At 41.6% G+C, this 14,240-nt stretch overlaps 1 protein-coding gene across 1 annotated transcript in view; it reads left to right on the forward strand.

Annotated features, from left to right (window-relative positions):
• Nucleotides 1–1,356: 1,356 nt before the first annotated feature.
• The window catches only part of GDI2 (GDP dissociation inhibitor 2), a gene marked incomplete at its 5' end in the record, with an annotated part of 45,178 nt that continues 32,294 nt past the window's right edge, over nt 1,357–14,240 (forward strand). The window contains 2 exons of the mRNA XM_079699881.1: nt 1,357–1,401; nt 12,514–12,621. Of these exons, the coding sequence (XP_079556007.1) occupies nt 1,357–1,401; nt 12,514–12,621 (153 nt within the window). The remainder of the gene's footprint in view (nt 1,402–12,513; nt 12,622–14,240) is intronic.

The raw sequence follows: 14,240 nt of genomic DNA on the forward strand, positions 1-14,240 counted from the left end.
CTACCAAGGTTTACTTTATGCTATTATGCTATTCATAATAACACTTATCCAGCTATGTTTGAGAGTAAATCTTGAAGGAAATACCAACTCTTGTCTGCTGAGTATGCAGACCTGTCACAGGCTGAAAACACAGGTTGTCAAGGCCTTTAGGAAAATGACTTTTCTAGAAGGCCTGTATAGGGTCTACTCTCTGGTTGAGAACACAAGCCACTGCTTACACCTCACCCAGAGCTGGAGATGCCAAATACAATCCTAAAAAAAAGGTGTGTGTGTGTTTGGAGGGCCGGGCGGTCAGGGGTAGAGGGAATGGAAGGCAAACAGGGACTCTTTTCTGCTACACTCATGGCGTAAACCGATGCACATACTGGTCAGCTATTTTTACAGCTGGTTTAAGTTATAGCCCTCAGTAGGCGCAGACCTGCTTCCAATCAAATCTGGCCTTCCCCTTTATGCGAAGGGTTACTTTTTAAAAGGAAGGTTTTTTGTTCGTTTTTCGTTTTTTAAAATTCTTCTAAATTTCCTAAGGCTGCACAAGGGGCGATGCACCCAGCAAGGACGACATAGGGCGGGAAGTAAGAGAAAACAGTGATTTCTGAATTCCTTAAAATATGTTGGGTCCTTTTTCCTTCAGGAAAGGGAGGCAGGATAGAAAGAAAAGCAAGAGAAGTTGCAAAAGACCAGCCTAGGCGCGCCGTAGGGGCGCAGGGGGCTGAGCCGCAGCCAGGGTCAGGCCACATGGCGTCAGCTCCGGGTCTGCGGGGCCCGGGGCGGCCGCCCGCTGTCCTGGCACAAAGTCCAAGGGCGGCAGCAAGGCTCCCGCTGGGCGGCGGGAGTAACGAACTGGACAGCTGACCCCCGGCCGCAAGCACGCTCCCGCCCCTGCCTTCGGGGGCCAGCGCGCGACCGCCTCCGCCCCCAACCACGGTGGCAGCGCGCCGCGTGGAGAGCCGGAATTCACAAGGGGCACGGCCCGCCCTTTTCTCGCGAGAGGTAGGAAAAGAAGAAGGTTGGGCGGGCGACGGGGATCTAGCCAATGAGCGAGCGGGAAGGGCGTGATCGACGGCCTCCTCTAAGCCCCTTCCGGGCTGCAGAGGCCCCGGTCGCCGCCCGCCTCTCCTTCTCTTCCTCCTTGCCCTCCCTTCCCTCCCCGCCCCGCTCTTCTCTTTCCGTCTGAGGTGGCGGCCGGCTCCCTCCTCGCCAGCTCCGTTTTCCCTCTGCTCCCGCTTCCCTTTTACCTTGTGCCCGGGCCCGGCCTGAGCGCTTCCTCCGCCTCCTCAGGGTGGCCGCCTAGCTCCTGACCCCTAGAGTACTGCGCCTTTTCTTTTCTCTGGGCTTCCGTCCGCGCCCGGCCCCGCCATGAATGAGGAGTACGACGTGATCGTGCTGGGCACCGGCCTGACGGTGAGGCCTGGCGGGGAGGGGCGGGGGTCCCGGGGCCGGGGTCCAGGGTCGGGAGGGGGGCGGCCGCACGCCCTGCCCAGCCCCATTTCCCCCATCCCCGCGGGCCGCGCCGCGCCTCGAGTCCGAGGGTCTCCTCCGAGGGTCTCCGGGTGGGGCCGGTTTCCGCCGCCGTCTCGGGCTGCGCTCTGGAGCGGAGGCGGGTCAGGCCTGCAGCGGGGCCTGCGGGCCGGGCGGCGCATCTGGACAGGGAGGAGACACCGGGGAATGGAAAGCCCGGTCCGGCAGGTGCCTGGGCGGGTCGTGACGGCCGAGTAAGAGTAGGTGGGAAACGAGAGTCCCCTCTGCTGCAGCAGAGGCCGGAAAAGCCCGGATTGCTGTATTGATGCGTCTCCCTTACGGGTTGATGGCCTCTCGCTATTGGAAACAGAAAAGCAGCCGGCGGAGTGGGGGAGGGTGGAGGCCAATCACAGTGGCATTTCCTACTTAGACTTCAGCCTCTACTGCTAGTCAGTGTCGGTGACGAGTCACTGGATAATCACCGTTTGGTAGGTAATTAAGTTCAATGAGCTTATATTTTTGGATAAAATTATATTTCTTTTCCTCCTCCCCCACTCCAGGTGAGAAGCATTATTCTTTCCTTTTAACCACCCTCCCATCCCACTTGAGCAACTGTAGAATTGGAAATGAGTTTTCTCAAAATTTGTCTAGTCCTTTCTCACCTGGCCTTTGCCATCTTTTCCTTTTGTGTGGTCTGTCCTTGCCTACATTGTCTCTTCTGGAGGCTTTCCCCTGAGAAAGAGGTTGGTGATGGGGTGCTAGAGGCCAGGTTCTCTATTACTGCATGGTGTGCGTAATACCATGGTAAATTTATTTTCCTGGCTGTCTGCTTAGAGAACTTTAGATAATATTCTGAAAATAATACAGGCAGATGTTTTACTTCTTTTTGTGCTTTTAAAAGAAAATGAAGACTATTCATCTTGCAAAAGAATTCCATTTGAAGAGAGGGCCGTTTCCGTTATCAAAAGTTTTTTGGAAATTTGAAATTCTGACATTGGACTGCTTTGTTTTAAAAGATGAATACTGATTTTGATCTTGTGTATCCCATATAAACTGATCTCAAAGTCCGGAGTCATTTAATGTAAACCACTACAAATTTGTTGAAATGCATTGTAATCTCTCAAGATTGAATTAACATTTTTTTCAGCTAACACTCCAAAGTAACTATTTTAGATTTCTCTGGACAAGAAAAAACTGTCAAACTTGCATTTGGCCAGTTTTTTAGGAAAAGATTGTTGGGGACTAGAATGGCACTTTTCTGGCATGTCATTTTTCTAGTTATGGTGATTTATGGTGATTGTTGGATAATACTCATTTCTGAATGCTTCATTATGTTTCAACAGTCCAGAAAAAGAAATGGGACTGGCTAGGAAATAGTACCGAATAGATGAGATTGCTTAGCTAGAAAGCTATTTAGTCATTTTGAATGTGAGGTATTGGGTTGAATTTCTTTTTTGATGGTGAGTTGGAAGGCTGTTGGATGCCTAAATGAATAGCCTACCCACTGCAGGGTGGTTTTTTTCATTGTCTAAGTGCTTAATTGGGGTTCTGAGCTGAGCTTATTAGTTTGTGGTGGATTTTGCCCACTGGAAAGGGCACTGTTGTTGCCAGCATATTGTAAGAGCTAGTTAGTTCCACTGTTTTTCTACGGTTATTGCTGGTCTTTCAGATTTGCTCTTGATTAGGGCAGTTAAACACGGACAAATAAGTGCAAATCCTTTCTCATGCAGGTTTCTATATACCTAGTTCAGAAGTATCACTTTGTCTCAAAGAAGGCACAGTCTTATTGCATAACAACCAAGTTAAGATAATGCACCTTATTTAAATTTTCATTTGGATCAATTGTGACCTTTTTGGTGAATGATAGATGCATACTTAACTAGCAATCAGGTCAATTTCTGCTGTCATTTATTATTTTATTTATTTTTGGCTGCACTGGGTCTTCGTTGCTGCACGCCGGCTTTCTCTAGTTGTGGCGGGGCGGGGCTCCTCTTCCTTGCGGTGTGCGGGCTTCTCATTGCGGTGGCTTCTCGTTGCGGCGCATGGGCTTCAGTAGTTGTGGCACGTGGACTTCAGTAGATGTGGCTCGCGGGCTCTAGAGCGCAGGCCCAGTAGTTGTGGCGCATGGGCTTAGTTGTTCTGCGGCATGTGGGATCTTCCCGGACCAGGGCTCGAACCCGTGTCCCCTGCGTTGGCAGGTGGATTCTTAACCACTGCGCTACCAGGAAAGTCCTGGGATGATTTTGATAGTGATAAAATCTTATACCCTCATTTTTAGTGATACAGGGACTTTGATTACTTAAATGAAGAGATCACCAAAGTTTAAAAAGCCTCAAATTATAATTAATTTTGAGTAATTGGTGTGAACATACCATTTACTTTTCTTAATTTTTTTTTTTTGCGGTACACGGGCCTCTCACTGTTGTGGCCTCTCCCGTTGCGGAGCACAGGGTCCGGACGCGCAGGCTCAGCGGCCATGGCTCACGGGCCCAGCCGCTCTGCGGCATGTGGGATCTTCCCGGACCGGGGCACGAACCCGTGTCCCCTGCATCGGCAGGCGGACTCTGAACCACTGCGCCACCAGGGAAGCCCTACTTTTCTTAATTTTTAATTTATAAATACTTAGTGCCTGAGATTTAAGAACCTAAAAACAGGTGTGTGCTATCAGTTGTGGGTACCAAATACTGCATGATGCCCGTGTGTCAGTGCATTTTTTAGTGCGATTGTTACTTTTTATATAAAGTGTAAGGAAGTGTTGGGGTTTCTCTGTGTTGCCTAATGTTGTCACTGTTTTGTATCGATTGTTACATCTAAAATAAGGTCATAATAGTGCACAAATATTGATAGTAACTTTGATAAAGAAGGCATAAAACAATTTAGTATAAACTAGAGCAAAATCTTCATTCTGTCTAGGAGAAATGAAATATTTCATATAATTGAGTTCTTTAAGGAATTGAGGGCTATCCCTTTAAACAACCATAACTTTTAGATAAAAACCTTTCAAATGATATCACAACTTCTTTAACAAACTAAGGAACATAGTTAATGTACTTGGTAACAAAGATTTCACATCAGGAGGATTAATTACTGTTATGCTATAACATAATGAAGCCATTGAGACCTAGGGAGCTTTGTAGGAACTTTGGCCTCCTTATTAAGTCCTCTTAGACTGCTTAGCTTTGGGAGTTAGTTCTACCGTCTACTTTTCATTTTTTCCTCTTTGCTTACTTTGGTTAAGCTGGTGACTGTCGACAGCCTCTGACCACTTAATTTGCTGTTTCTGATTGACTTTGGGCTTGGCAATGAATTCATGAGTCTTCTTAGAAATAGTAATAAATAATAAAATAAGGGTAACTAGCTCCACAGCTGCTTGTGCTTCCCAGCAGTATTTTGTTTTGTTTTGTGCTACATGGTAATTTTCATAAGGAGTTTTGAATCGAGAAGGACACTTTAGTGATATCTAACCAGATTATTCTCAGCAGTATTTGTTTAAAACATTGTTTTACATCCCAGCCATACTTTTCCTCCTTTGTCTTTATTAAAATTTTGTGACTTCAGAGAGGAGTTTTTGTACCTGATTTAAAAATCTTGAATTGCCTTTTATATTTACTCCTTGAAAATCCTTGCCATTGCTGTTAGAGTTCTGTGGACAAACAACTTTCTGTCCACTGCAGTAGTGATCATAGGACCAATGTGTTCAAATGTCTTATTTTTGGAAGGTATAAATACTATGTAGGCAGTTTGTATTTTAAATCAGCCTTAAGCATACTGGTCCGGTAGAATAGAAGTAAAATCAGACATATTATTTCAGCATTTCGAGGTAGTAGTGAGACATTTGGTTGGAAAGACCGCTAGGTAAACGTTTGGCTCGCATACATGATACCCTGCAGTTACCTTTATGTCCCCTCTCACGGTACCTGATTAAAGACTTACTGGAGTAATGGCCTACTCAATTTCAGTTACCTGTGACTGTTGTGCTCGATTATGGGCAATAAAAAGGCAAACACACCTGTCTGTGAGTAGCTTCTTCTCATGTGGGGGTAACTATAATACGAGTTAATATGAGAAAGTACTAAGTGCCATAAGGGAATTCACACATGTGGGAATTCAGACAGGGGAATCAGAAAAACCTGCATAAAGAAGGAGTTATTGAAGTTGGCTTTTAAAAATAATTGATAAGCAGGGTAGGGGGAAGGGGGTATTAGATGAAGGTAATCAAAAGGAACAAACTTAAGCCATAAGATAAATAAGTACTAGGGATGTAATGTACAACATGATAAAGATAATTAACACTGCTGTATGTTATGAATGAAAGTTAAGAGCGTAAATCACAAGGAAAAATGTATTTTTTTCCCATTTCTTTAATGTTGTATCTATATGAGATGATGGATGTTAACTAAACCTGTGGTAATCATTTCATGTTGTATGTAAATCAAATCATTATACTGTAAACCTTAAGTCTTTACAGTGCTGTATGTCAATTATATCTCAATAAAACTGAAAAAGTTTTAAAAAATATTGGTAAGTTTTGAATATGAGGAGGAATGATTTTCTAGGCAGAGAGAGCAGTGTAAGTCAGTATTAAGAAAAGGATATATATTTAAGGGATAGGGAGTTTATTTTGTGTGAAACAGAGGTATGAAGAGGTGTAATGGAAACAGTGTTGGAAAGAAGGTATATCACCAAGGATGCTGAAGACAGTAGGTTAAGAAGTTTGAATTTTATCTTCTAGGCCAACGAGAGAGGGTTTTGAGCAGGAATGATCTAATTAGAGCCAAATTTCAAGAAAAGTTATCTTTGACACCTTTTAATGAGATGCATTAGAGGGACAGAGACATTTAAAGAAACACTTAATTCTGCTGAAGACTAACATCCATTTTTATTGTGTTATTGCTGTAAGACATACTACTGAGATTAAATGATTTAAAAGTTTTCTAGTTAATACATTTTCTAGATAAGTAGAAAGACACTTTTCTTTAAGATGAGTTATTAGGTACCTTGTTTTCCTGATCACATTTTTGTGTGCATTTACTTTCTGTTTCTTTCTTTTTTTTTTTTTTTAATCACTCCAGAACTTTAAAATGCAGGAGGATTTAGAGTGTTAATAGTGTTTAGTTTGGTCACTTGGAAGTTACATCAGAATTTTTTTTTTTTTTTTTAATCAGAATATTAACGTACTCTGGTTCTATTCTCTTCCAAGCCTGAGTTGCCCTCTAAGTAGGAAGGGGGGGGTGGGCATTAACTTTTCCAGGATACTGGGATACTGTTCAGTACCAGTGGCCTTCGCAATTGTGTTTAGGTTCGTCACAGTTCATATATGGGAACACCATACAGGCTGCTTCACTACGTAAGAGGTACTTTGCCTAGTGTGTTTAGGTGCTGTCCGTTTGAGTTAGTTACTCTGATTATTGCAAACCTAGCGCTATGTGTAGGTGCTGAAGGGAAGTGAGCCTCAGTATCACTGACTTGGTCCTTCCTGACTATCACCACACCCACACATCTGCACAGACTAGAATTTTGCTGCAGGTGAACTTCAAACATTTAGTTTAATCTGGTTACCTCTTTATGTAGGCCAACATGAAGAGCCAGTTGGGTGGCAGATGCTGTTATCTTAACTTGGATTCTGGGCCTGAGCTCAGTTTGGATGAAAGACCCACCTGAGATTGCCAGGCATCCTGTGTGCATCATTAATGCATGCATGCATGCATTTGTTCACTTATTCATGCTGAGCACCTAATATGCTCTAAGCCCTAAAAATAAAAAATAAGGCATAATAGCAAACAAAACACCAAAAAAACTTGGATTCTGAAGATGGTTTTACAGCTTTAGTTATTTTGGTTGTGAGTCTGTATATTCTTATCCTGTTCAGGTCAGTTGTTGGTGAGCTTGCAGGTAAGTGTGGAGCACTCTCATCTGTTAGTTTTAAAACTAATGTGTTGGTTAATATTCATTCATATATGTTTCCTGGTAAAAGTTATCAGTATTCTTGACATAGATGATGGATGGTCCAGGTTGTCTAGTGTGAAAAAAGGAAATTCACATAGAGTATTTTCTCTGACTTTGATGTGCTTTGCTTTTTATTCTGTATTCACCAGATAGTAGTAGATTTTAATTTTGAGTTGTTAATTTGGGAAGATACTAAAATTTTGGGATCATTAATATACACCCTATACTCAGATGTGATTGGTTTTATCAGTGAATTAATGACTTCATCCCATGTTGTAAAGTAAAATTTAAAGTATTACATTTGTGCTTCTATGTATTCTCTTGGCATTGTAAAAGCAATCTTTTATAGATGGGTTTAGAAGAATCAGTGAACCTGCAAATTATTAATTAGCTTTTAATATATTTGCTCCAAGTAATGCCTTTAAAGGTAGTTAGTATCAGCTCTTTGGACTGCTGAATCTTTATATTCCTGGGTCCTTTATTAGGCCTCAGCCTTCAGTGCTTGCTTTGGAGCCATGGTCCAGTGAGTGGGTCGTGCTTATTTGCAGTGGAGTATGAAAAGTTATATATAGAAGCTGTGCAACACTCAAAGTTGCTTGCTGTGATTTTGCTTCCAAAAGTTGAACCGTGAAGTCTACTTTTGTCGACTGGAAGTGTGACTATTTGGTTTTCCTTTGTTTATGTCATAATCTGTTTTTGAGATTGTAAATATTATTCTACTTTCATATAATATATTGAATCATATGTTAGTGCTTCTTTAGATTTTTTTTTAAAGCAAGTGATTTGCTTTTGATAATATTGGAGTTAATTTTTACAGTTAAAATACTTTCAGTTCTGTTTATCAAGACCTCATTAAGAAAGTTAAAAGTCAAGCTGTGAAATGGATGAAGATATTTGCAATATATATATATAACCAATAAAGCACTTTTAAATATCTAGAATATATAAGGAATTTTTATATAGCAGTAAAAAAAAAAGAAAGCCCACTTTAAAATGGGCAAATAATATGAATAGGCATTTATCAAAAGAAGATACTACAATTATCAGTAAACCGTAAAAAAGTGCTCAGCCTCATTATTTGTCAGGAAATGTAAATTAAACCACATCCTAACTAGAATGACTAAAATTAAAAGGTCAGAACACAAAATGTTGGGCAAGGATTTGAAACAACAGGAACTTTCATATACTGCTGACACAGCATATGAAATTGGTACAACCATTTTTTTTTTTTTGCGGTATGCGGGCCTCCCACTGTTGTGGCCTCTCCCGCTGCGGAGCACAGGCTCCGGACGCGCAGGCTCAGCAGCCATGGCTCACGGGCCCAGCCGCTCCGTGGCATGTGGGATCCTCCCAGACCGGGGCACGAACCCGTGTTCCCTGCATCGGCAGACGGACTCTTAACCACTGCGCCACCAGGGAAGCCCCGGTACAACCATTTTGGAAAGCTGTTTGGCAGTATCTGTACCCTCCTTGATATCTATCCAACAAGTGCATACATAAAAGACACATTGAGAATGTTTATAGAGCATTATTTGTAACAGCCCCAAACTGGAAACGATCTCAATGTTCACCTGTAATAGAATGGATAAATAAGTTGTGGAATATCTGTGCGGAGTATTCATTCAAAAGACTCCTATGGCTTTGTTACCTGCAGTGTGGTCCATGGATCAACTGCTTCTGCAACACCTGAGAACTTACTAGAGATGCAGATGGTTACACCCCTCACCCCAGATACGCTGAATCAAAATCTACAGTTCCCCAGGTGTTTAATAAAGTTTGAGCAGCACTGCTTTACTAGTGGTTCTTGAAACTGGTCCTGGACCAGCAGTATTCTCACCTGGGAACTGGTGAGAAATGCAGATTCTCAGGCTCCACCGCAGACCTGCTGACTCAGAAGCTCTGGGGGTGGGGCCCTGCGTTCTGTTTTAGCAAGCTGTCCCGGTGATGTGGATGCAAAGTAAAGTTTCAGAATCTGCTTAGAATTTACATTTCTAACAAGTTCACAGGTGATATCAAATCAGGAGCTCTCTTTGAGATCCACTGTTGGTAGGGCTAGGCAAACCGGTAAAAGTCCACAGGTTTTTCAGGTCACTTGGTCTTTGTCACAGCTACAGTTCCACTGTGGTACAGTGAAAACAGCCAATATGTAAATGAATGGGCATGGGTGTTTACTGGTAAAACTTTATTTACAAATATAGCCTGCAGGCTGGATTTGGCTCCTGTACTTTAGAGACCCCGGAGTATAGCAGTAAGAGTAAGAAAATTTCTATTGCAAACAAAACATGGATGAATCTTGTAAACATATGTTGACTAAAAGGTGTATACAAGAAGTGTATACTACAAGATTCCATTTATTCAGAGTTCAAAAACAGGTAGAACAAATCTTTGCTCTTAAAAGTCATGAGCGTGGCTGTGGGCTGAGGAGTGGTTATGGCTGGAGGTGGCCTGGAGTGCTCATAATGTTTCTTGATCTAAATAAGAAATGATGCACCCTCTTGGAGTAAAATTTGAACCTGACAGTAACTAATTTAAAATATTTTTTAAATATTAAAATGAATAGTACATTATGGAGGAGAATTTGAGATATGTATGAATTTTTGAAAATAAAGATTTCAGAGTCAGGCTTCTAGGGGAATGAGCTTGTTCTCTGTTGTCTGGAGTCTTGGATAAATTTGAGAAGCACTAGGATTTATAAAGTTACAGAGAATTTCCTTTGTCATTTAAAAAAATAAAGCTCTTATCACCTAAACTCTGGTATAAGGGTTTTGGGTGAATGAATATCCCATCTCTGTGTTTCTTCTCATTAATCCATTAATTGGATTGACTTTCTTGACTGCTCCCCCACCCCATCTTGATTTGGTATGTCTTAGTATATTCACGCTTTGTTTACCTTTTTACTGAGAGTGATGGTTTATAATCCTCTGTTGATTGTCAGTTGATTAATGGTTATCCTGGATGCTTCATTTAGGGCTCTAGTTCTCAAACTCTTGGTCTCAGGATCTATTTACACTCTTAAAAATTGAGGTCCCTGAAGAGCTTTTGCTTGTAAGAGTATCTGTCAGTATTTATCCTATTAGAAATAATGCTGAGAAATTAAAAATGGTTTTTATTCACTTAAAGATAACGGTGATAAACTCATTACATGTTAACGTGAATAACAATTTTTTGAAGTATAACTGTGTTTTCCAAAACAAAAAAATTTCTGAGAAGAGTATGATTGTTTTACATTTTCTGCACATCTCTTTAATATCTAGTTTAAAAGATAGCCGATTGGTGTTCAGTCTTTCATAATTTTTGTCATAGCTGAAGTATATGAAGAAAATCAGGCTTTAGACAGATGTGTAGTTGGAAAAAGGAGGAGTATTTTAATAGCCTTTCAGATTGTTGTGGGTATCCTTTTATAATTTACACCTAAACACAAGTGGCAGGGTATTTTTAAAGATTAATTGCAATATGAAATTTGAAACCACATCAGTGAACATTTCTTATTCCATTACATTAAAATCCGTTAATCTAGCTTGCACTTTGAATTTCTCTTTTAACCTCCTGTATGATTTTGTAACATCATTCATTGGTCACTTGGGAAAGTACTGTTTTACTTAGTAATGCAGGTCTTCTGAATTGTTGACACATTTTGTTATGCCATATCAAAAGCTCATATTTGTTAATATCACTGATGTTGTCTGAAAAGCCCTTTAAGTATTGGGGATCTGATGTACCCATGGTGGTGGATATAAGTTTTCCAAAATTCAAATTTTCATTCAAAAATTTTTTTCAATACACTATTTATTTTTAATATTTGGCTGTGTTGGGTCTTCATTGCTGCGCGTGGGCTTTCTCCAGTTGTGGCGAGCAGGGGCTACTCTTGCTTGCACCGGCTTCTCATTGCGGTGGCTTCTCTTGTTGCAGAGCACGGGCTCTAGATGGGCGGGCTTCAGTAGTAGTGGCACACGGGCTCAGTAGTTGTGGCTCGTGGGCTGTAGAGCACAGGCTCAGTAGTTGTGGCACATGGGCTTAGTTGCTCCGTGGCATGTGGGATCTTCCCGGACCAGGGATCGAACCCGTGTCCTCTGCATTGGCAGGTGTATTCTTAACCACTGCGCCACCAGGGAAGTAAGTCCCTCATTCAAAATTTTGGCTTTTCATTTTTGGCAACAAATACTGTTGGTTATTTTCCTTGACATTCATTTTTGAGAAAATGTCTGCCAAAATCCTACATCTGAGTAATCATAGTTTGTCAGTTATTTTTCCAATTAAAAATGATGATCCATGGGGCTTCCCTGGTGGCGCAGTGGTTAAGAATCCGCCTGCCAATGCAGGGGACACGGGTTCGAGCCCTGGTCCGGGAAGATCCCACATGCCGCGGAGCAACTAAGCCCGTGAGCCACAACTTCTGAGCCCCCGTGCCACAACTACTTAAGCCCGCATGCCTAGAGCCTGTGCTCCTCAACAAGAGAAGCCACCACAATGAGAAGCCCGTGCACAGTGACAAAGACCCAATGCAGCCAAAAATAAATAAATAAAAATAAATATATTAAAAAAAATGATGATCCATGAAAAAAGTAGCTAGTTCAGCTTACAAATCAGTCGCACAAAAGGCTTTCCTTGAGCCAGAATTGCTTTATGTGAACTTCCTGTTTTGCTACACAGGATATTTAAAAGATGGGTGTTCAAGGGTGTTGTTAACAGAGGTGATTTTTAATGCTTCATCAAGGATAGTCTTAAGTGAAACTGGCCTTGTTTTTTTAAACCACGAGTGCCTTGTGGTGAAGAATATAATGACTAGTGCAGTTAGAGCCACCGCCCTAATTTGTTTTATCCACCATTGATCTTGTGCTGTCAGTGCAAGTATAACACAGTGGGAAAAAATGAATAATGTCTTAGTGTTATTATAAAAATAGTTTAAACCTTGGGACTCAGAGGGGCCACAGAACACACTTTGAACCCTGGTTGTTTTAGGGCTTTGTCTTTAAAAATTACATCAAATATTGCATATACATAAGTATTAATTACTAAAAGAATGTTTAATGACAGGTTTGTAAAAATTATCTGTTTGAAACATGCAGTAGCATTTTCCTTCCTTTGAAGATACTTACGCTTTCCCTGTAGGAATGTATCCTGTCAGGTATAATGTCAGTGAATGGAAAGAAAGTTCTTCACATGGATAGAAACCCATATTATGGAGGAGAGAGTGCATCTATAACACCGCTGGAAGATGTAAGTATTAAAGTAAATTAATGTCCCTTTTGTACTTTGAGTCTTTTACTTGTGAATCTCTACTTTTTTATAGATGGTTTTAATTTTATTTTATTAAATAGATTATCTGTAACATCATAATTTTCAGGAGCTCCTAGTCTGGGGCTTGTAGATATTTAAATTGTGACCTTTGTTGCCATCTGGAGCAGTTATCTGTTCTCTCTCGAAGTTAATAGAGTGTAGACTTGACAGGGTGCATGGAGGGTACCTTTTGATGAAGACCTAACGTACGCCAGGCACAGTGCCAGTGCTTTCCACATGGTCTTAGTTATCTTCCCAGTGACTCAGAGATTTTATCCCCATTTTTTAGATGGCAAAATAGTTTCTGTGGGCTTAAGATCACAGAGACGGGATGATAACCCAGGTTATATGATTCCAAAGCTTAGTTCCTTTTTCTTTTAATTTATTTTATTGAAGTACATTGATTAACAATGTTATGTTAATTTCTGCTGTACAGCAAAGTGATTCAGTTATACATACATATATATATTCTTTTTTAAAATTTATTTTATTTACATTTGTTTTTGGCTGCATTGGGTCTTTGTTGGTGCATGCAGGCTTCCTCTAGTTGCGGCGAGCAGGGGCTACTCTTCGTTGTGGAGCGCGGGTTTCTCATTGTGTTGGCTTCTCTTGTTGCCGAGCACAGGCTCTAGGTGCACGGGCTTCAGTAGTTGTGGCACACGGGCTCTAGAGCGCAGGCTCCATAGTTGTGGCACGCGGGCTTAGTTGCTCCGCGGCATGTAGGATCTTCCCAGACCAGGTCTTGAACCCATGTCCCCTGCATTGGCAAGCGGATTCTTAACCACTGTGCCACCAAGGAAGCCCTATATATATTCTTTTTCATATTCTTTTCCATTATGGTTTTTCACAGGATATTGAATACAGTTGCCTGTGCCATACCAGTAGGACCTTATTGTTTGTCCGTTCTATGTGTAATAGTTTGCATCTTCTAATCCCAAAGTCGCACTCCATCTCTCCTCCAGCTTCCCTCCTCCTGGCAACCACAAGTCTGTTCTCTGTGTCTGAGTCTGTTTCTGTTTTGTAGATAGGTTCATTTGTGTCATATTTTAGATTCCACATATAAGTGATATCATATGGTTTCTTTCTCTTTCTGATTTATTTCACTTAGTATGATAATCTCTAGGTCCATCATGTTGCTGCAAATGGCATTATTTCATTCTTTTTTTATGGCTGAGTAGTATTCCATTGTATATATGTACCACATCTTCTTTACCCATTCCTCTGTTGATGGATATTTAGGTGTTTCCATGTCAAAGCTTAGTTCCTTTTGCTATACGCTGTGCTTCCTACTTCTTTAGAAAATGAGCACATGAAGCATTTCCAAAGTGTTTTTTTTTTTTTTTTTTTTTTTTTTGCGGTACATGGGCCTCTCACTGTTGTGGCCTCTCCCATTGTGGAGCACAGGCTCCGGACGCGCAGGCTCAGTGGCCATGGCTCACGGGCCCAGCCGCTCCGCGGCATGTGGGATCTTCCTGGACCGGGGCACGAACCCGTGTCCCCTGCATCGGCAGGTGGACTCTCAACCACTGCACCACCAGGGAAGCCCCCAAAGTGTGTTT

This window comes from Hyperoodon ampullatus, assembly GCF_949752795.1.
Source record: "Hyperoodon ampullatus genome assembly, chromosome: 3".
Lineage (NCBI taxonomy): Eukaryota > Metazoa > Chordata > Mammalia > Artiodactyla > Ziphiidae > Hyperoodon > Hyperoodon ampullatus.